We start from the raw sequence: 19,286 nt of genomic DNA, 5'->3' as shown, positions 1-19,286 counted from the left end.
ACTGCGATGAACTGAATTATATGCCCCCACTCAATGTGACTGTATTTGAAGGTAGAATCTACAAGAAGGTTAACTTTTAAATGAGGTCATCAGGTTGGGTCCCATTCATCGAAGACTAGTGTCCTTATAAGATAAAGAAGTTCTCTCTCACCCCATTTGAGAACAAAGTAAGAGTGTGCCAACTACCAGCCACAAAGAAAGCCCTTGCCAGAGACCAGATTGGTCAGCACTTTCATCTTGGACTTCCCATCCTCTAGAACTATGAGAAATACTTTTCTGCATATTTAAGCCACCTAGACTGGTATTTTGTGTTAGCAGCCTAAGCTAAGAACCTACCATTAGTAATCTTCCTGCCACCCTATCTAGGGATGCAACTCCCCACATCATCATACTTTGCTCAATTTATTCATCTTCTTCATGCATATTATCATCTAAATTTCAATAAATGTATTTAAATTTATCTTGATTATTTTTGTCTTCCCTGGTTACAACATAAGCTACATGAAGGCAAAGAATTTCTTGTTTTATTCACTTTTGTATCTCCAACACCTGAATACTGCCTTATCATATTGACATTGGAACAGCAATCTTTAACATGCTGAGGAAGATTGAACTTATCCTAGAAACTTAGGAAAGACAGACAACAGAATATAATGAACCCAAAGAGTACAAGTAAAAAAAATAAAAATTTACACATTAACTAAAATTAGAAGAAAAAGAATGCAAACCCGGTAAAAGAGGATTGTATAAATGTACCCTTGTAGCAAAACGTATCTTTATCAGCAGTCTAAAAATCAGTTCTTAAATTTCATAAGAACAAATTACTAGGAAAAATGAGTACTTGCAGGAATTTGTAACACATATTACACTGTGGTCAGTCCAAGAAAGTAATATGTATTATTTGCTTTGCGGGAGAGTAAATACTGTGAAATAATGGACACAAATCCATTTAAGCATAATAGTTATCATATTTCAATTTATTTCCATGTAAATTGGTTGTTACATGCTGAGTTAGTACAAAGAATTATAAAAAAAGATAATTAAATGCATTGGAAAATATAAAAAAATAAGTGCAGCATATTAGCCTACGTGATTTTTAACTAAAAATCTTTGGATTATGAAAGCACCACTTAACTCCCTATTTGAAATCTCGCAACAAACTCACTGCCAAAAAGCATGTTCTATATTGAATTAGATCATCATCTCACAGAATACAGAATGTGCATTTCTAAGGCGAATCTATGTTCAACAACACACCAACATATTTTGGTACCACTAAATGTCAAGCATTATTCATGTGGAGTATTAACAGATTAATGTTTTCATTAAAAAAGAAAGATCTCTTTTCTCATTACATTATGCATTTATAGAATAGATATCTGTCAAATAAATTACTACAAAGTAGTTTAAGCTAAACCTTATAACACTTGAATTATATAATCGGGGCAAATAACCTTTAAAATGAAAGACAAATGGAAAAATTTAAGGGCATTTAATTTGCATAAATGTAATGTTAACAGTCTTTTCCTGGTTATATATTTTATACTTAATTTATATATGTCACTATACTAGGTCCTTAACACTTTTATAGGTCAATTTTAATTTTTTCCAATTTTACTGTACCATAATAAGTAATATGGAAGTAGTTTATCATATATAAAAATAAGATGATCCCATAAAAGTAATTCAGTGTGATTCAGAAACAATCTAGCATTGGGACCATATTACAGTTCTTGTGTTGTCAATTCCTGCTTTTAAATAGACATTTATGCTTTAGAATTCTCATGTGTCTAAAACTCATGTTCAGCTTTTGGACTCTGAGACCTTAATTTAAGGGACTTTCTCCAGGTTATCAGCTATCGGGTCCTTGGTGTGAGGGATAAACCTTAGGGTAAAGGACTTCATGCAGTTCATGGTCTGGTCTTCCTTTTCTTTGAATTTGATACCCAAGATACTGACTTTAAAGTTTTATCCATTAAACTTCTACTATAAACATTGAAATGCATTCAAATGCAGTTGTTCAGACAATACGGTGTCAGCATTAACAATAAGATGGAACAACTATTCATTGATTAACATAATGATTTTAATGTCATCCATGGTCCATAATCTCTAACAAATTAGAAAATGCTTCTAGTGCATGAATTCAATTATAGGCTAAAGTTGCATAGTGAAATATCAATTTATATGCAGTCAAATGTATTTTCTTTTCTTGACTTTCCTTGACTCATGTTTATCTGCCAGTGACCAGTGGGTTAGAAATGGTGAATATTACTACCAAACCATGGGAATTATTTAATTGGATAAAGCAGAGTGAAAATCCTTTCAATAAGAACATTTTACCTCCAATTACTGCCTCCACCTTTCTCTGGAACAGTGTTTGATGGGAATATGAGTTACCCTTGTTTATTTCAATCAAAACTAGTAACAAAAGGATTGTGTCTATTTGGGGGACCAAGATTATTCTTTATAGTTCATTCAATAAAAATTAAAATGGCTTGGATACATATGATAATTAAAACATTGATTATTCTTTCATTTTATTATGTTACCCTACCTGAGAGTTAATGTTAAAATTAAGGATCATCTGAATATTTACCACACATTTGTTAGAGATCATTACAAACCAGTTGACAGGAGCTGGGATTGACTCTTATAGAGCCCATGAAAGAACATACATGACAGTCTTCATTTTATTTCAACCTGCTTGTCAGACTTGTGAAATACCTGGCTTTTTCTTACACTGGTAGTTTCTAGAATAGTTAAAACACCATTAAGACTAAATAATAATTGTATATCTATGCCTATTTTGAAAATGAGATTTCTTCCTAGATAGATCAGTTTGTTAGAGAAAAATGTGAAATTATGTGCTTGCACACAATATATATACAAGCATGAAAACATTAGTTTATCCTGTTCAGCCTGGCCATTAGTATTTGCCAGTTTTCTGGTTGGTTTGGTAAGTCTATATATAATCATATCCAAGCTCTTAGCTATCAAAAGGAAAAAACATTCTATGTAGACCCCATTCATCTACCTATCTATCTGGATATGAATAGATAAATATATTTTATTGACTGTCTCTCTAAACTAAGTCAAAAGTACAACAGTTAATCTTACAGTGGAGGAGCACATGGCAATTCTACTGGTGGCATTTTCTCACCTAAACATCATATTTGTGAAGAAAAGATATAATGTACTTCCACATTCCCTAGCTCAAATAAAACTAAAACAGAAAACAGAGCTTCTTGTAGGGTGGGAATGTGGAATTTGGAGCATTCTGTGTGAAAATTCTAAGCATTTCCAATACTCAAAGCAAAAACAGACCAATGTCAAGAACTTGATTTTATTTGGATACCAGTTTTCTTCCAAATATTAAAACATTCTTGAATACTTCAGGAGTGAGTGCATTGAAGGAAATAGAGATCGATGACTTCAATTTGTCATTTTTTGGTCATCTGTTTCTGATTCCTTTATTTCTGTGAATTTCATATCCTATTGTACAGAGTAAGATTTATTCCTATTGGTGTTTAAATGGCTTTGGGGGATAGAAGGTACAGGAAAATGGCATATTTACCAAGTTGGTTTGTGTATTAGTTACAGATGATCTGAACTTTTACAAATGACTTCTAAGGATTCCAAATTTCTCAGTTTTAAAGATAAGCTTACAGCAAAATAGAAGTAAAACAACACAAAATGCTGTAATAAAATGAAATAAAATCATGTTTATCCTTTATAAACTAAAGCTAAATGCATAGTGATTTTTTAATAAAATAACTAAGTGAATTTCCTTACTAACAAAAGATTAGGAAAAAAAAAAAAAAACTTTTGGCAAATCTTGACCAACGTAATGCAGTTACAAAGTCACATCAACTTATTGGAGTGGAGATCACATGCAGGATCGATACAATAAAATTTTTTTAAAAATGTGCAAAATGCCAGTACATGGCTTTTTCAGAGAAGTTCCTAGAGTCAAGATCCATACTGCAACAAATGGGGCTCAGACCTCACTGTGGTCACCGAGTTTGTTGAAGTTCTGAAATAGAAGAGGAAGAAATAAACATACACTGCTTATTCAACTCTTAAATCAGTACCATTGTAAAAGAACAGTAGAAAGAGAAGCCAGCTATCTAGACACACTAATAAAATGGACATTCTATGAGGCAGGAGAGTATGAAGTTTACAGCTCCAGACCCACGGTCAGACTGCTAACTCTGAAACCAGCTCTTCCACTTACAAATGGCATAATGTCCTTGGCCTTCAGTTTCCCCATTTTGAAAAATGTTAAATAATAGTATCTACCTCTAAAGTTGGGACAAGTTTACAATATAGATTGTAACCTTTAGAATATACCCAGAAGATGGTAAGCACTTAATATATGTCAGGTATATAATGGGGATGATGATGATAATCATCATAATAAATATTATTATTTTGTAAATACATACTCTTCTAACTAAATAAAATAAAGATGATTCTATTAGGCACCAAATACTGTTCTAGGGATGAGGGAAGGCAAAATGATTCAAAAGTCACAGAAAAAGTGCAGGAAGTCTCAGTGCTGGGAACAGTTTTAAAACTAAGCCATAAAGTCCGATATTTGGAAGGTAACTTTCATACCTTAGATCATGGGAGCACTAGAATCTGCAAATAATATTCCCAAAGATGGCACTCTAATAAGCTTGGAGGAAAGCATCAGAGCAGAAAAACTGGAAAGCTATATTTAGAGTTTTTATATTTGTCAGAGGTGGATTCAAACTTCTAGGACAATAGATCCCAGAAGAAGCATTAAAGCAAACAGTTTGCAATTGATAGGTAAGGCCAAATCCTCTAAGTAGTGACATTGTAGTAAGATGCAAATTATTAAATAATTATTCATAACTGTCCCCCAAAGATGAATGGAAATATTACTTTTTGTTACAGATACTCTGAGGTGGAGATTGGAGGGATTTTAATAGATTTTAGATGAGTTAAAAAACTAACACACACACACACACACAGAAAAATGCAAAGCCTTAATTCTATATTCTATATTTTTTACAACTCTTGCAAGCTCGTATTATCCACTTACCTTATTTGAATAGATGTTACTTATTGCAGCAGATACTGATTCAAAAAAAATTGGTTTCTCTGAGTCTAAGTTTCCATAGTACTTCATTGCTTTTATCAAGGAAGCTACAAGAAAGCAAAGGAAATACCAAGATACATGAAGCAATAGAAGGATCATGTTCAGTGTTAGCCAAGGACACCCTCTTACCTGTGCAATTGGCTAACAATACATCCACACTCTGGTCCTTACAGTCCATGTAAACCTGGAAAAATTAAAACAATACACCCACAATTAATTCAGAATAGCTAGCAAGAAGGAATAAAACAGGAATTGAGAGTGTCTTGTTTAAAAAAATAAATAAAAAATTATGAAGTTAACCACCAGAGGGAGACATGGCTACATAGTTGGTCACAAACTGGCAAGCATCTAAAAGACTAAGGTTGGTATGAGTGAGGCATCTACCTTTACTACAATTAAGTCTGGCTGCTTACGTTTTCAACTTGATTGAATAAAAATCAAAACATCACCTTTCCTTTCCTGTAAGAATGATATAAAACTGTTCTCAACCACTTTTATTGTAAATCAAGAACCCATTTGTGAAATTAACCTGCTGACCTGCTGCATATTTTAATATTTTACAATAATTTAGCATATCTATGGACTGGATAAATTCCACCCATGGATGAAAAATTGAGAATATTACTATGATTCACACAATTTTGGTTTTCCAACTTTTTTTTTTTTTTTTTGGCATTGAATTTGAACCCAGGGACGTTTTACTATTGGGCTATATCTCCAGTTCTTTTTTTTTTTTTTTTTAGATAGCTCACTAATCTTTTTAGGACCTAACTTATTTGCTGAGGCTGGCCTGGAACTTTCAATTCTTCTGGTTCAGGCTTCCCACTCTCAGATTACAGACATGGACCTTGGACCCAACTGGACTTCCATGTTTAAAGGTCTATCAAGATGAGAAAGCCTTACTAATTTCCTTGGCATACTTTATGGTCTTGCCTCTTAAGTTCCAAAAACATCTCAAGAAGACACAATTTGTGAAAATATTTGATCTTAAATTCATCCAAAACAAAATCAACCATGAAATTCAATGACAGGAAATCTAGACATTTTAGTTTCAGGAGGATAAATTTGGTTATATAATTGTTATATATCTTTCATGAAAAGTGTAGAAATCTACATTTGCAATACAGTCTAAGGGTATATATAATACATCCCAAAGGTCCCTCAGATTCTTTCAGCAGCAAATAATTTTCTCTATGAAAGACTAATTGTGAAATAATATTTATATCACTTGGGGAAAAATGATCAAACGAAACATAAAAGAAAATAAAATATGGACTGAGACTTTGACATTGAATAATTGGCTCCTGCTTGTGTTAAAATAATTAATTCAAGGTGACCTCTCAGTGTTTGACTTTTTCTTCAGCTCAGTGGAGCACAAACACATTGCTATGGGTGGTTTGTTGATGCTGATAAACATAATCTCCAGTTCACTGACCTCTCTAGTGTCCCAAGTAAAAGAATAAATAGAAGTCATCCCACTTCCTTCAACCTACAACTTCCAGGGAAATGTTCCTTATGGTAAAGTGACCAAGAAGTGTTAACCAAGGGAGTGTTAACATCTCTGGCTAAAGAGGTCCTGTGGCTCTTTTCTCTGGCTTCTCTTCCAGGGTAGCTGGAACTAAGAAATAATATTAGTTGGAATGATATTAGTTGTACTTTATGAGATGACTTGTTAGAATTAGAAAATGAAAAGCTAACATTATTGAGTACTTATCAACTGGCAGACATTTTATTAGGTGGATTTTTTTGTTTGTTTTGGCATTGGACATTGAACCCAGGGACACTCTACCACTGAACTATATTCCCAGTCCTTTTTACTTTTTATTTAAAGACAGGGTTTTGCTAAGTTGTCCAGGCTGGCGTATAACTTGAGGTCCTCCTGCATAAGCCTCCTGAGTTGCTAGGATTACAGGCATGGGCCAACACACCCAGCTTCTTAAGTGCTTTATATGCTATATATCCATTCTAAATCTCATAACTTGATGAAATGGATACCTCTACTACTGGTTCCTAGAAATGCAAACAAACATTTGATCCTACCCATGTTAAGTTGTCTATTGTATATAATAATGTTATTTAAATAATGAGGAAATGAATCAAATAGTAATAAGAAATTTTTTTTAAAGGGAATACTAATATAAAACCACCGGCTTTGTATATACAGATATATATACACCTAGCCAAGGGCAAATGTTATTCTCTGCCAATTTAAAAATAAATTGGGCTGGGGATGAAGCTCATGGGTCAAGTGCTTGCCTAGCATGAATGATAACCTGGGTCCAATCCCCAGTACCACAATAAATAAATACAATTAAATAAATAGATTGCATCTGTTGGTTTATTTCACCATTCGGTGGTATAAAATTTTAAAACCATAAATGAAAAAGAAAAACCAAAAAAAAAAAAAAGTTCTTTTTCAACATGCCCAGTGCTTAGATTGTTTGGATTCCTCTGAATTGTCAACCTAAACTCAATGGGAAGAGGTAACAACTTCCTCCTCTTTTATAATCCTGTCTTGTTTTTAAATGTCTAGAGAGGGCAGCTAATAATTTCAGAAGCAAATTTAAAATGCAGTTGATCAAAAAATATGCATACCAGCCTTTCCAAGTAAAAGAACAATTCTAGTCTCATGTTTCTCAAAATATGATCCCTGGCCACCTAGAATTATCCAGAGTTGTTTAAATGAATATTCTAGATCAGAACTAGGACTCAAACAAATGCATTTCGAAGGAGCATCCAGATTACCTTGAAGCATAAAAGTTGAAGACCTTGGAAACACAAGTAAATAAAAAATGCCGAACATAAAAAGCCTTCCAGTGGAGAATGGCTATGTGTTTGCAATCCAGGTTTAGTTGCAAGAAAATACAAAATATTTGGTATACTGTACAAAGCTTTTATGTTAAAAAAAAGAAGGAAAAAAAGTATAAAAGGGTAATTTGCCAAAACTAGCCAATAGATTTAAAACCTGAAGTATTTAAATTTCAATTGTTTTGTATTATTTATTTTCTTGATATATCGCCCAATCCAGAATCAAAATCACTGCCTCATTTCTACAAAGGAATCAACTGAGATCCAGGTAGGGGACATGACTATTGACACCTCAGTGTGTATGGCAGAGCCAGTGCTTTCCCTCCACATGCTCCTGCCTAGAAAAGTGACAAGACGGCTTACCTCTGTACTTCCTTGACTTTGAAAAGTTCAACATTTCAAAATCAATTTAAAATACAAATGAATAGAGACTCAGGTTTGCATTCTCACAAGAAAACCATCAAAATTCACAATGTAAAACAATGTCAAAGCTACAAATCCAAATACTTTAAAAATCAATGTCTGGCCGGGCGTGGTGGCACACACCTGAAATCTCAGTGGCTCTGGAGGCTGAGGCAGGAAGATTATGAGTTCAATGCCAGCCTAAGCAAAAACGAGGTGCTAACCAACTCAGTGAGACCCTGTCTATAGAATAAAACATAAAATTGGGCTGGGGATATGGCTCAGTGGCTGAGTGCTCCTGAGTTCAATCCCCAGTACCCTCCCCCCCAAAAAAAGTTAATGTCTGATTTCTACTTTTAACCATAATGAGTAACTAATGAGAGACCAACCCATCTTCCACAAATAAGGAGACAATTGGACAACAACATATAAACAACTGTATTTAGACAATCGGCCTCCAGTTGTTTAGGACCAAGTCTCCTAAAAGCAGCAGGACAAATGAGGCAAGTCCTCCAGAGCTCAGCTTGTTGTCATAAAGCGGATTCCCAAATCCACTTTGGTGTTGATTGGAGAGATCCAAGCAAAATGAGCTGCTTACATGGATTGAGAAGACAGAACAGGAGTTCAGGGAGGGCAGATGGTAGAGAGAATATAGAAAGGAAAAAGATGTGCAGAGAAAATTTTCTAGAAACTTTCACAGTTATTTTGATTAAGGCTTTGAGTTAATACTAAGCTGCTCAGGAGATATGAAGATAAGAAGATTGGATATGAAGGAGATAAAGATTGCTAGGGGACCAGCCACACTGGTGCACAGACACTAGTGGAGGACTGAGAATAGAGATTTTTCCACCCTCAATCTGTTGTCCCACCCCAATCTTCAATTTAGAATACTGAGGGGAAGAACTGAAGGAAGCAAGGAAGGGGGCGAATTCCTTGTTGATTTAGTATTTATTTTTCAAAAATAGAAAGAGAAAACAAATGCCAGAAGTGTCTTTAATTTCCTTGAATTCACAAAATTAAGTGTTCTCCCATCTGTGGAAATGAGCTTTGTGAGTTAAGGGGCTTTTCAACAATGGACTTTGTGTTTTGCACATGTGGGTCATGGAGAAGCCATGGAAATCATGGCATAGAGGAGGCATCATTGCCAAAGAGAATAGAGAAAAGCCCCTGAGTGGGGCACTTTTTGAGAGGCCAGGAATAGTATTGGGCCACCATGTGAGAGAACAAGACCATTTGATCATGCAATCGGCGTCCTGTAGGGGACTTTTACTCTTTTGGAAACCTTGCACACCAACTGCTATAGGTGCTATGCCCACCACATCTCAAGGCTATGTTTTATACCTACCCAGTAAATACTCCATCTCTGATCCTCACACATGTACATACCTAAAAGCTTAATGGGATCTCCTAAAAGCAAATCTTCAGTGGTGTGAAGTACAAGGTCTTATGTCCCTTCAAGGGAAGGAATATCAGACTACGGAGCTGAGAGAATGGCTGATGAAAAATCCTGTTACTCAAATATGTTATATGTATGTATATGCCACGGTGAAACCTACCATTCTGTATAATTAATATGCACCAATAATTTTTAAAAAGGCCCTGTTACTAAAGAGAAGGGAAGGAATCAATCCAGACACAGACTGTAAATACCTCAACCAGCATGGAGACACCAGAATAGTCAAAAAAGGTTAAGCCACTGCAATCCAGGATTAAGGCTGACTTGTCGTGAGAGCTTGACTGTGAAGTTTCCTCTGTAGGAAGAAAACAGAGACTTCAGTTAGGGAATATTCACAGACGTTTTTGCTGCTGACTTCATTGAATGGTGTCAAGACAATAGTGACCTCTTGTTTAAAAATAATAATTCCAAACGCCTCTTCATTTTTACATTTTCAGTTAATTACTAATTATTTCTGAACTTGGATATTTTATTGTTAGGATGTTATTTAAGATAATTATCACATAACTCAAGAGAAGAAGGCAGGGTAGTTTAATTACCAGTATCATTTCACAGATAGACAAATGGGGTAGGCAAGTTTAAATGATTTTGAAAAGATATCTAACAAGTTAGAACTAAACAAGGATAGAACAGAGGCCTCTAAGGATATGCTTTCCATGATATCACAAGTTTCCTTGATGGGTGTGCCCAGAGGAACAGCCCTGTTTTGTGATGCTTGAGGTTTACACAATCTGGGATTCACACTTTAAGTCAAAGATCCATTTCTGCGGCTTGTCCCACAAATTTTAAAGGGACCTGTATGACAGACCCTGAAAAGTAAGCTTTATTTTCACAGTAAAACTGCCTAAATTTGCCCCTGAATGTACTTGATAGGAAAGAAATAATAGATGCTACTTGGGAGTTTATGACCTCTTTTTTGATTGACATTCTCAAGGCCACAGCTTCCTCATGTGAGATGGTATTTCTAAATGGTGACAAGTCCTACTTGGGGGTCCCTCTAAACGTATCATAGCTCTCAGAGAAGACCATGTAGGCTTCATGTATTCCCAGCATTAACAGCCAACGTTTATGAGATAAATTCCAATTCATAATTATCATGAAATTCTCTGAAAAAATTAATTCTTAATTAGAATAATTTTGCCAGTAAAAATTCTCAAGGTTTTTCCCTAGAAAAATATGAATATGATTGTTTCTTGATTTGTAGAAAAATACAAGGGGAAAAATGTTTTAAACAAAACTACTGCTTAGAGAGAAAAACAGATGAACAGAAAATATAAAAGAGACATGAAAATTTTTATATGGCAGTAACTGTTAGAAGAAGGAGAAATGATACAAAGCAAATTTCAACATATTTGAAAGGTGGTATTCAGGTATGTGATTTGTTTTGAAATTTCACCTTTGGATGTGTATTTGTATTTATTAATTGATCAGTAACTACAAAGTATATAGTATGTTGAGGACATTTTTAAAATACAGTGGGTACTAACAAATATGAGTGAGATCCTACTTTCTTTAAGGAACTTATAATATCCTTGAGTGACAAGGATAGGATTGGTTCAGAAGTGACATATGATTAAAAATGATAAAACGAAAAAGAATGAGAATTTACAAAAGGAGAAGTCTCACTGGAGTGATTGGGGAAGGCTTCATGTGAAAAGCAGCCTTCAAGGAAATGATGCAGAGATGTAAGCATCCCAACCATATGGACAGCTTTAATTAAACACTAATGACAGCTTCAGATCTCAGACTCCTCCTGCTCCCATTCAACCAGCATGTACTGAGGGGAGACTCTGGGCCAGGCATTGAAGTTGTGCCTTCTGTTGCCCTGTTTTTCCTGCAAGAAGGGGCTAAGCAGTTACTACAGGTTCAAGCTATGCTTCTATTGGTCTAAAATGATAAATTAGAACCTCAAACAAAATTGAAAGTCACTACAACTTAGCTTATCCACCGACCGCTATGTGGTGGCATTGTTAGCCTTCACCCTTTGTCTCAATAAACACAGGACTTACCTCTGTTATTGCAGGGACCTGTTGATACTCTTGGGTATAATGTGCCCTGCTCATTATCAGACAGGAAAAAAAACTGAGATGTCACAAAAAAAGCAAAATACTTGCTCTAAGAAAAGAATACTCAACAGTGGAGTGTTGGTCGGGTTATAAGTACATTTTTATGCAATTTAGAAACATTTCATTAAATTTTGAGGGTATAAAAACCTCTCAGTTAAACATCGTGTAAGTATCTGTAGGTTTTTGATGTAGACCTTTTTTTAAGATGCTCATTTTAAAAATGAAATTTATATGGTTCCTTTGCTCATGCCGATCACGTACACATCTTCCCTACTCCATGTTCAATGAGAACATATTGGTGGCTTGACATTAGTGATTATGTAGATATTTTCAGCATAGGAATGTTGGCAAATGTTACAGATAAGTGCTTCTGTGCAGCACCACCCATGTCCCCCACTCCAAAAATTGGCTTGTTAAAGATGTTCCAGCACACCAATGCTTGGAGGTGGGCATGCTTGTTAAACATTAATAAAAAAAAATCACCAGTTAAAAAAATATATAGCCTTGATTAAATAAATGGCTTAGACCACTGAAATATGTGGCAAAAGATCTTAAATTGACAATAATGACATAATTTGATATCAAAATTAGTCCTTCTATCTTCTACTTTTTATAATATATTCTGACCAAATGACATCAAATAGTACATATTTCAAAATAAGGTACAATCTAAAATTCTTTGTCCAAAAAATTCCTTTAAAGGAAAATAGCTTTAATAATTAGACCTAAAAAATAAAAATTAGTGAATAACAAATTTTTCTAATGTGTTATTCCTTGTTTACTAGAAAGCATAATTATAATATTTATAAGAGAGGGTTAGTAAAAATAAACTGCAATTGAAACAATATAAGTCATATTTGATTTTTTTAAAGTCAATAAATTTTATTAAAAGAAACTACAAATATTGTTGCTTATACCCCTGTGGCATGAGTTCTATCATCCCATTCCATAGCAGGGCAGATAGGATTTTTCAGTTTACTTTTTCCACTAAGGTCAAATAAGACCTAAGTATTTATCAACTCAGCATTTTGGAAAACCATTACTAGTTGACCAAAAATTTGTCATTCTGAACATTAAAAATACTACAGTGAAAAAAATCTGTGTATTTATCTAGAGAGATTGATAACTGTATCTAAAATAGCAAATACTTATCCACAACTATATGGCATGAGTCTTTTGTTTCGCTATTGTTGATAAAAAGATATTGAAAATATTTTTTAAAACAAGTTTTTTTCTTTCTATCTTATCACATTTATTTCACTTCTAAATTGTACTTGTCATTCTCTCTTTTCTTATAATTATTTCATAATTTAAGTGGTGATGGATTATGAACCATGTAAATGTTTGGGCTTTATCAGTAGTGATATAAAATTTTCTCTTCCATTGTCTCAGAGTGTGTTCATGCCATTACTTTCTTTGTCTTTTATTTTTATATCTGAGTTTCTTCTCTGCATTTTTTTCTTTTTTCCTTTTGTAGCTGTAGATGGACAGAATGCCTTTATTTTATTTGTTTATTTTTATGTGGTGCTCAGGATCAAACCCAGTGCCTCACACATTCTAAGCAAGTGCTTTGTCACTGAGCTACAACCCCAACCCCTGCAATTCTTTTGATCAAAATATGTGTATATTTTTCAGGCCATCCCAAACAAAAACAAAATAAAATAAAGCAAAACAAAAGACTCATGCCATATAGTTGTGGATAAGTTTTTGCTATTTTAAAAGAAGCCATTCATGATGTCTTTTCTAAATAAAAAAGGCAAAAAGACATCTCAATGATTAAGCCACCAATTCACTCAAATGAAAATTAAAATACAGTGGACATTTCTGAAATCTTCTTAAAAATAAGTGAATTCTTCCTTTTACACAATATCCTCTAGGTTCTGCAATTGTGCTGATTTTATGGATATAACCTTGTGTTCTAAGCTTCTAAGTAAATCAACTAGTGCAATAAAAATCACATCATCCCAGAAAAGAGTAAAGTGAATGCACAGCTAATATCCTGCCTTAAGCAAAATGAGGTAAGCTTGGAGCATGTGCAGAGAGACAACTAATCTATACCCATGTGGGATGTGGTAAATGATAGGCTTTATCTACAAAAAAAATAAAAAAACATTTCAGAAAGAAATTAACCATCAGGTGTGGGTGGGCAATTAACTCCAGACTGTGGAAGCCAGCTCTTTCCTGTGGAATATTCATTAACTCCTTTAATTAAAAAGTATTCATAGTTGCATAATTTAGAAGTTCCTTTCATATACTTCAAAAGATTCTTGACAGTCTGTGAGTCACTCATAATTTTTTAAAAGTTAAGTATTTTCTGTTGATATCAATTAACTATTGAGAAGCAGATTTCTTGAAAATCTCTAATTTTCTCAAGAAATAAGGGGACAAGAAATATTTAGGACAAACAACAACACTACCTTTGGAAAACATGCACATGTTATTGAGCATTTCATTCATTATTCATTCATGTGTTCATTCAAGTAGTCACTTAGTATAGATGCTCTGGAGTTCTTACTCTAAGTACCATCTTAGGAAACGTGAGTTCAACAGTGAACAAGAGAGATGATGGTCTCTACCTTCAGTGGACTCACAAACAGGGAAACCAGTCAGTTGAACTGGTAATTCTAAGTGTTTTGAAAGCTGAAAAAGATTAAAGAAAGTGCTAAGGAAGCCCAGGAGACCTTATATGGTTGACAGAACAACCCACCCCACCCCCTCCATCTTCACAACTAATCTTCAGGACCTGTGAATAGGTTACCTTGTAAGGCAAAAGTAGCTTTGCAGGTTTGATTAAATTAAGGATGTTGGGATTTCAGATAATCCTGTATTGCCCAGGTGGATCTAATGCAATCATAAGGAGGCAAGAGGTATAGTCAGAGCATATGCTGTGACAAAAGAAGAGGTCAGAGAGATTTGAAGATTCCACACTGTTGGCTTGAAAATGCAGGGTGGGGCAGATGCCCAGAAGAAGTTGAAAAGAACAATAAAATGGAGTCTACTCTAGGGCCTCTCAAAGGAATATAGCCATGTCAAAGCCTTGATTTTATGTCCTTAAGATTCATTTCAGATTTCTGTGGCCCCAAACTGTAAAATAATAAATTGTGCTATTTTAAGCCACTAAACTCAACTATTTGCTACAACAGCAGCAGGAAATTTATACACCAGAACTGTTGATTTGGGTGGTGTTATGGACTGGGTTATAAGATTTCTCCCCAAAGCTCATGTGTGAGAAGACTCAAGATTGTTTAGAGGTGAAATGATTTTGATCAGCCTATTAATCCATTCGAGTGGATTAATGGGTGGTAATTATAGGCAGGTAGGACATGACTGAAGGAAGTAGGTCACTGGGGTGTGCTCCTGGGGATTATATTATCCCTAGTTCCTTATACTCAAGCTCTATCTGCTTCCTAGCTGACACAAATCCAGCAACTTTCCTCTGCCATGCCCTCCCGCCATGATGTTCTGCCTCACCTTGGTCCCAAAGCTGTGGAATTGGCCAGCCATGGATGGAATCTCTGAAACCATGAGCCAAAATAAGTTTGGGGTTTTTTTCTTGTCAGGTTTTTGGACACAGTGCTAAAAAGCTAACTAACATAGGGAATAGAAGAGGGTGGGAGGAGAGGAGGACCTTGTTTAGACTTCAGGGTCCACACGGAAAAAAACATGTCTTCTTTTTTCATCCTTGAAAAGGCAGGGTCTATGACTGCACCCAAGATTTACTGCATGTTCAATAAATGTGAGAAATATTTGCTGAGTGAACAATGGCAGGAATGAAGGAATGGGATGTGTGAGCTGAGACCTGGAGGAGGACTGGGGTTTGTTTAGTAGATAAACAGGAGGTGGAGGCTAAAGTGGCAAATCATAATACTAATGGAGACCTCAACAGGGTGCCTCTTAGATCAGCATAAGATGACTAAAATGTTGTGGGGACCCAAACCACTAAACATAGTAATAGAAGATTTCTCCACAGATGAGCAATTGTTATTTTCATTCAAAGAATTACCACAATTTCTATCTTATGATATATGTGGCTTGTTTCATATCTTTTGATTATTCTATCATCTGTTCAACTATGAATCTTCTCCTGAGAAGATTAATTCTCTTCTACTTTGCTCATTGCTGTATGCAGTTCATGCCTCCCCCAGCTTCGGATCCTTTCTGTATTCTCCAAAACCCACTGAATGTCTCCGACATGACTTCCCATGAACTTCAATTTACCATGCTCCAAATCAAACTCAACTTCTCTGTAGCCACCCTCCTGGGATCCTTATTACTCCCAGCTAGAATGCTTCAAAGCTTTAGAATCATCATTTGTTTCACAGCAGAAAAAAAAATAATATGAAATTTATACTAATTCTTTCTGAACTTAATTAAGGACAGAATCAGAGTCACAAAAGTGAAAATGTAGATGTAATGAAACCAAGAGTTACAGGTTTTAGTGACTAAATGCGTATTGTCCCTTTGTCCCAGATGTTGACAGCCTATAAAAATTTACACTGGCAAATAAATACGCCACTTGTGGCAACTTTGAGATAATTATTATGTTTTTAGAGCTCTATTCTTTTGAGAAAAGAATAGGTAAATGATTACTTAAATGTGTATATATTTGTATATATACATACATATGAAAATACATGAAGCATAGATAAGCTGTAGAGCTTATTTAAATAGGTTGCATCAATTCTGTTGAAATATTTACAGAATTGAAAACTTGGGACTTACTAGATTAAATTGAGAGGGGAAAATCAAGAACAAGAGCAATAAACCTAGCCTTGGCATTTAAAGTAAAACATTAAGGGGAGGATGTGTGACTGAATAAGAAAGAAGAGGACTAAGGATGTTTTTGGAGTGTCAAAAGACAGGAGAGGATGAAAATGACAGAGGAATATTCTCATCAACTACTTCTGACCACTGTAAAGGGCCACTGGGTGCCAACGTTTCAACAGGATACAGCAAAGTGACTTTCTCATCAGCTACTGTTCTGTGCAAAGTGGAATAGGTGCTGGGAGGCAGAGGTGAGAACTCCCTGAAAAGTTTTCACTTTAACAGCAAAGTAAACCATTGAAAAAGCCATCATTAAGTAAGCACTATGTCAATATTTTAGAAGAGTTCTTTGAGAACACTGGCAGGAAACTGCAAATTTGCCATGAGAATTTAGGAAAGACCAGAGAAGCTAATACTTAAACTGTATCCATGTTGACATGAATTGATGCAATTGATTCACATATTTCTTTTCTGTTCTATTCTATTCTATATTTAATATATATATATACTTTAATATAATAATTACTTAATACATATTTAATCAATTATATAAGCATTCTGTATTTTTTCTATCCATTGTACTACTAACAAATATTTTGCTTGTTTCCAGTTTTTTATACGATAATAAAGAGTGCTATTATGAAAAATCTTGCACTATATTTCCCCATTAGTAGAATTCACTGGTAAAGACCCTGAGGTAAGGAATTTTCTTTGTGTGAAGATTTTGAAGTAATGATTTAATTTATTTAATAGTTACAGAAAAATTTATAGGAATTTCTTTAACTTTCTGAATCAGTTTTTGTAAAATTATAGGTTACTAAGAATTTGACTATATTTTCTTTTGGATCAGGATACCAAAAACACTCTCATCTTTCACACATCCATAGTGAATGTACATGAATGGTGTGAAGAAACGAATGGTGTGAATATACTCTGTATACAAGCAGAAATATGAAAAATTGTACTTTACATATGTAATATGAAATTTAATGCATTCTGCTGTCATATATAACAAATTAGAATAAAATATTTTTTAAAAAACCAAAATAGATAAAAAATTAAAATCAAAACACTTAGTTCCTTTTTACCTAAAGCTCACTCACCATTGCAGTTGCCATTGGATAGAGAATTCAGCAGCGTGTTTTGTTCACACTGAAATGAAAACAAATGCAAAGAAGAATATTGTTATTAAAAAATGACACTGTCCATGGGGGAAAAAATAACACATAATTTCTTATCTACAGTGAAAGAAAGTCTCCAGAAAATATTCTTCACAGGATTTGTTTTCAGAATTCTGCATACAATAAACTTTGAAATTATAAGATGAAAAAGACTTCTAAGGGTATATTAGTTCATGGATTATTGATGTTATCAAGTCAGACTGTCTTCTTTAGAATGTTTGCTGTAAAACTTAGTTTGTTTCCATTTTGGGTCAGAAATTAAACATTTGTTTGAGTTTATCATGTAGCATACACAACAGAAATTAACCTCATTAACACGCATTCTCAGAGAGAGAGAGCCACGTGTCAGACATTTTGTGTTACACAAAAGTTAAATCCATGAAAATGCCTGAGAAACATTCCTAATTTATGGAGATGCCAGAGAAGGAGAAGGAGAATGGCTCTCTATCCTTCAGTGAAGCTTCTCTGACAATATCTGATGCCCCTAATGAGACCACATGCTATCTACTTCTTGAACACTGTATTATTGTTATTCTCATTAATGAGGATGATAGCAACTGGTATTTTTTCAGTACTTACTGAACACTGAAGACCTGATGTTGACCATTTCATCCTCAATCTCATTTTCCACATGAGAGAGTCAAAGATAAGGGAAGTTATGACACTTGATTAAATTCACAGAGGTGTTAAGAGCTGGGCTAGACTCAAAGCCTATGTCTTTCCAGTTCCAAATGAGGCTTCCAAACATTGCTTTATGCTGCTGCTGTTGTGAAATTATTTTTTACTTTTAAGGTAAACTAGAGAAATTTTATTTTCCTTTCTGAATACCCAATGATACAGCTTATATATTTTGAGTATTACTTTGTAGTTATCAGCAGTACAGTTTCTTCTTTTTAAGTGATTTTATTTTTTAAAATACATGACAGCAGAATGCATTACAATTCTTATTACACATATATACTACAATTTTTCATATCTCTGTTTGTATATAAAGTATGTTGACACCCAATTCCTGTCTTCATACTTGTACTTTGGATAATGATGTCCATCACATCCCACCATCCTTGCTAATCCCCTGCCCCCTCCCTTTCCCTCCCATCACTGCCCTATCTAGAATTCATCTGTTCCTCCCATGTTCCCCCTCCCTACCCCATTATGAGTCAGCCTCTTTATATCAGAGAAAACATTTGGCATTTGTTTTGGTGGATTGGCTAACTTCACTTAGCATTATCTTCTCCAAAGCCATCCATTTACCTGCAAATGCCATGATTTTATTCTCTTTCATTGCTGAGTAAAATATCGGCAGTACAGTTTCTATCAGCTTATTTCACATTTCTCAGTCTGTTATGGTTTAGATATGAGGTGTCTTCACAAAAGCTTATGTGTTAATGCAAGAATAGTCACAGGTGAAAGAATTGGATTATGAGAGTTGTTACCTAATCAATCCATGCTAGATTGAATGGACTGACTGGGTGATAATT

At 34.5% G+C, this 19,286-nt stretch overlaps 1 protein-coding gene across 3 annotated transcripts in view; it reads right to left on the bottom strand.

Annotated features, from left to right (window-relative positions):
* Nucleotides 1-3,332: 3,332 nt before the first annotated feature.
* Nucleotides 3,333-19,286, bottom strand: part of Slc26a7 (solute carrier family 26 member 7) — a 104,878-nt gene continuing 88,924 nt past the window's right edge. For all 3 annotated transcript variants that reach the window (XM_046464990.2, XM_046464991.2, XM_058585608.1), the window contains 5 exons: nucleotides 17,728-17,776; nucleotides 9,989-10,089; nucleotides 5,258-5,312; nucleotides 5,072-5,175; nucleotides 3,333-4,036 (listed from right to left, as the gene is read on the bottom strand). In XM_046464990.2, the coding sequence (XP_046320946.1) occupies nucleotides 4,001-4,036; nucleotides 5,072-5,175; nucleotides 5,258-5,312; nucleotides 9,989-10,089; nucleotides 17,728-17,776 (345 nt within the window). In that variant the 3' untranslated portion in view covers nucleotides 3,333-4,000. The remainder of the gene's footprint in view (nucleotides 4,037-5,071; nucleotides 5,176-5,257; nucleotides 5,313-9,988; nucleotides 10,090-17,727; nucleotides 17,777-19,286) is intronic.

Source organism: Marmota monax, unplaced genomic scaffold, assembly GCF_021218885.2.
Source record: "Marmota monax isolate L192 unplaced genomic scaffold, Marmota_monax_Labrador192_F-V1.1 WCK01_AAM20220418_F8-fsc00003, whole genome shotgun sequence".
In the NCBI taxonomy this organism is placed as follows: domain Eukaryota; kingdom Metazoa; phylum Chordata; class Mammalia; order Rodentia; family Sciuridae; genus Marmota; species Marmota monax.
Note: the sequence above shows the minus strand (reverse complement) of the source record. Positions and strands in the feature narration are given on the sequence as shown.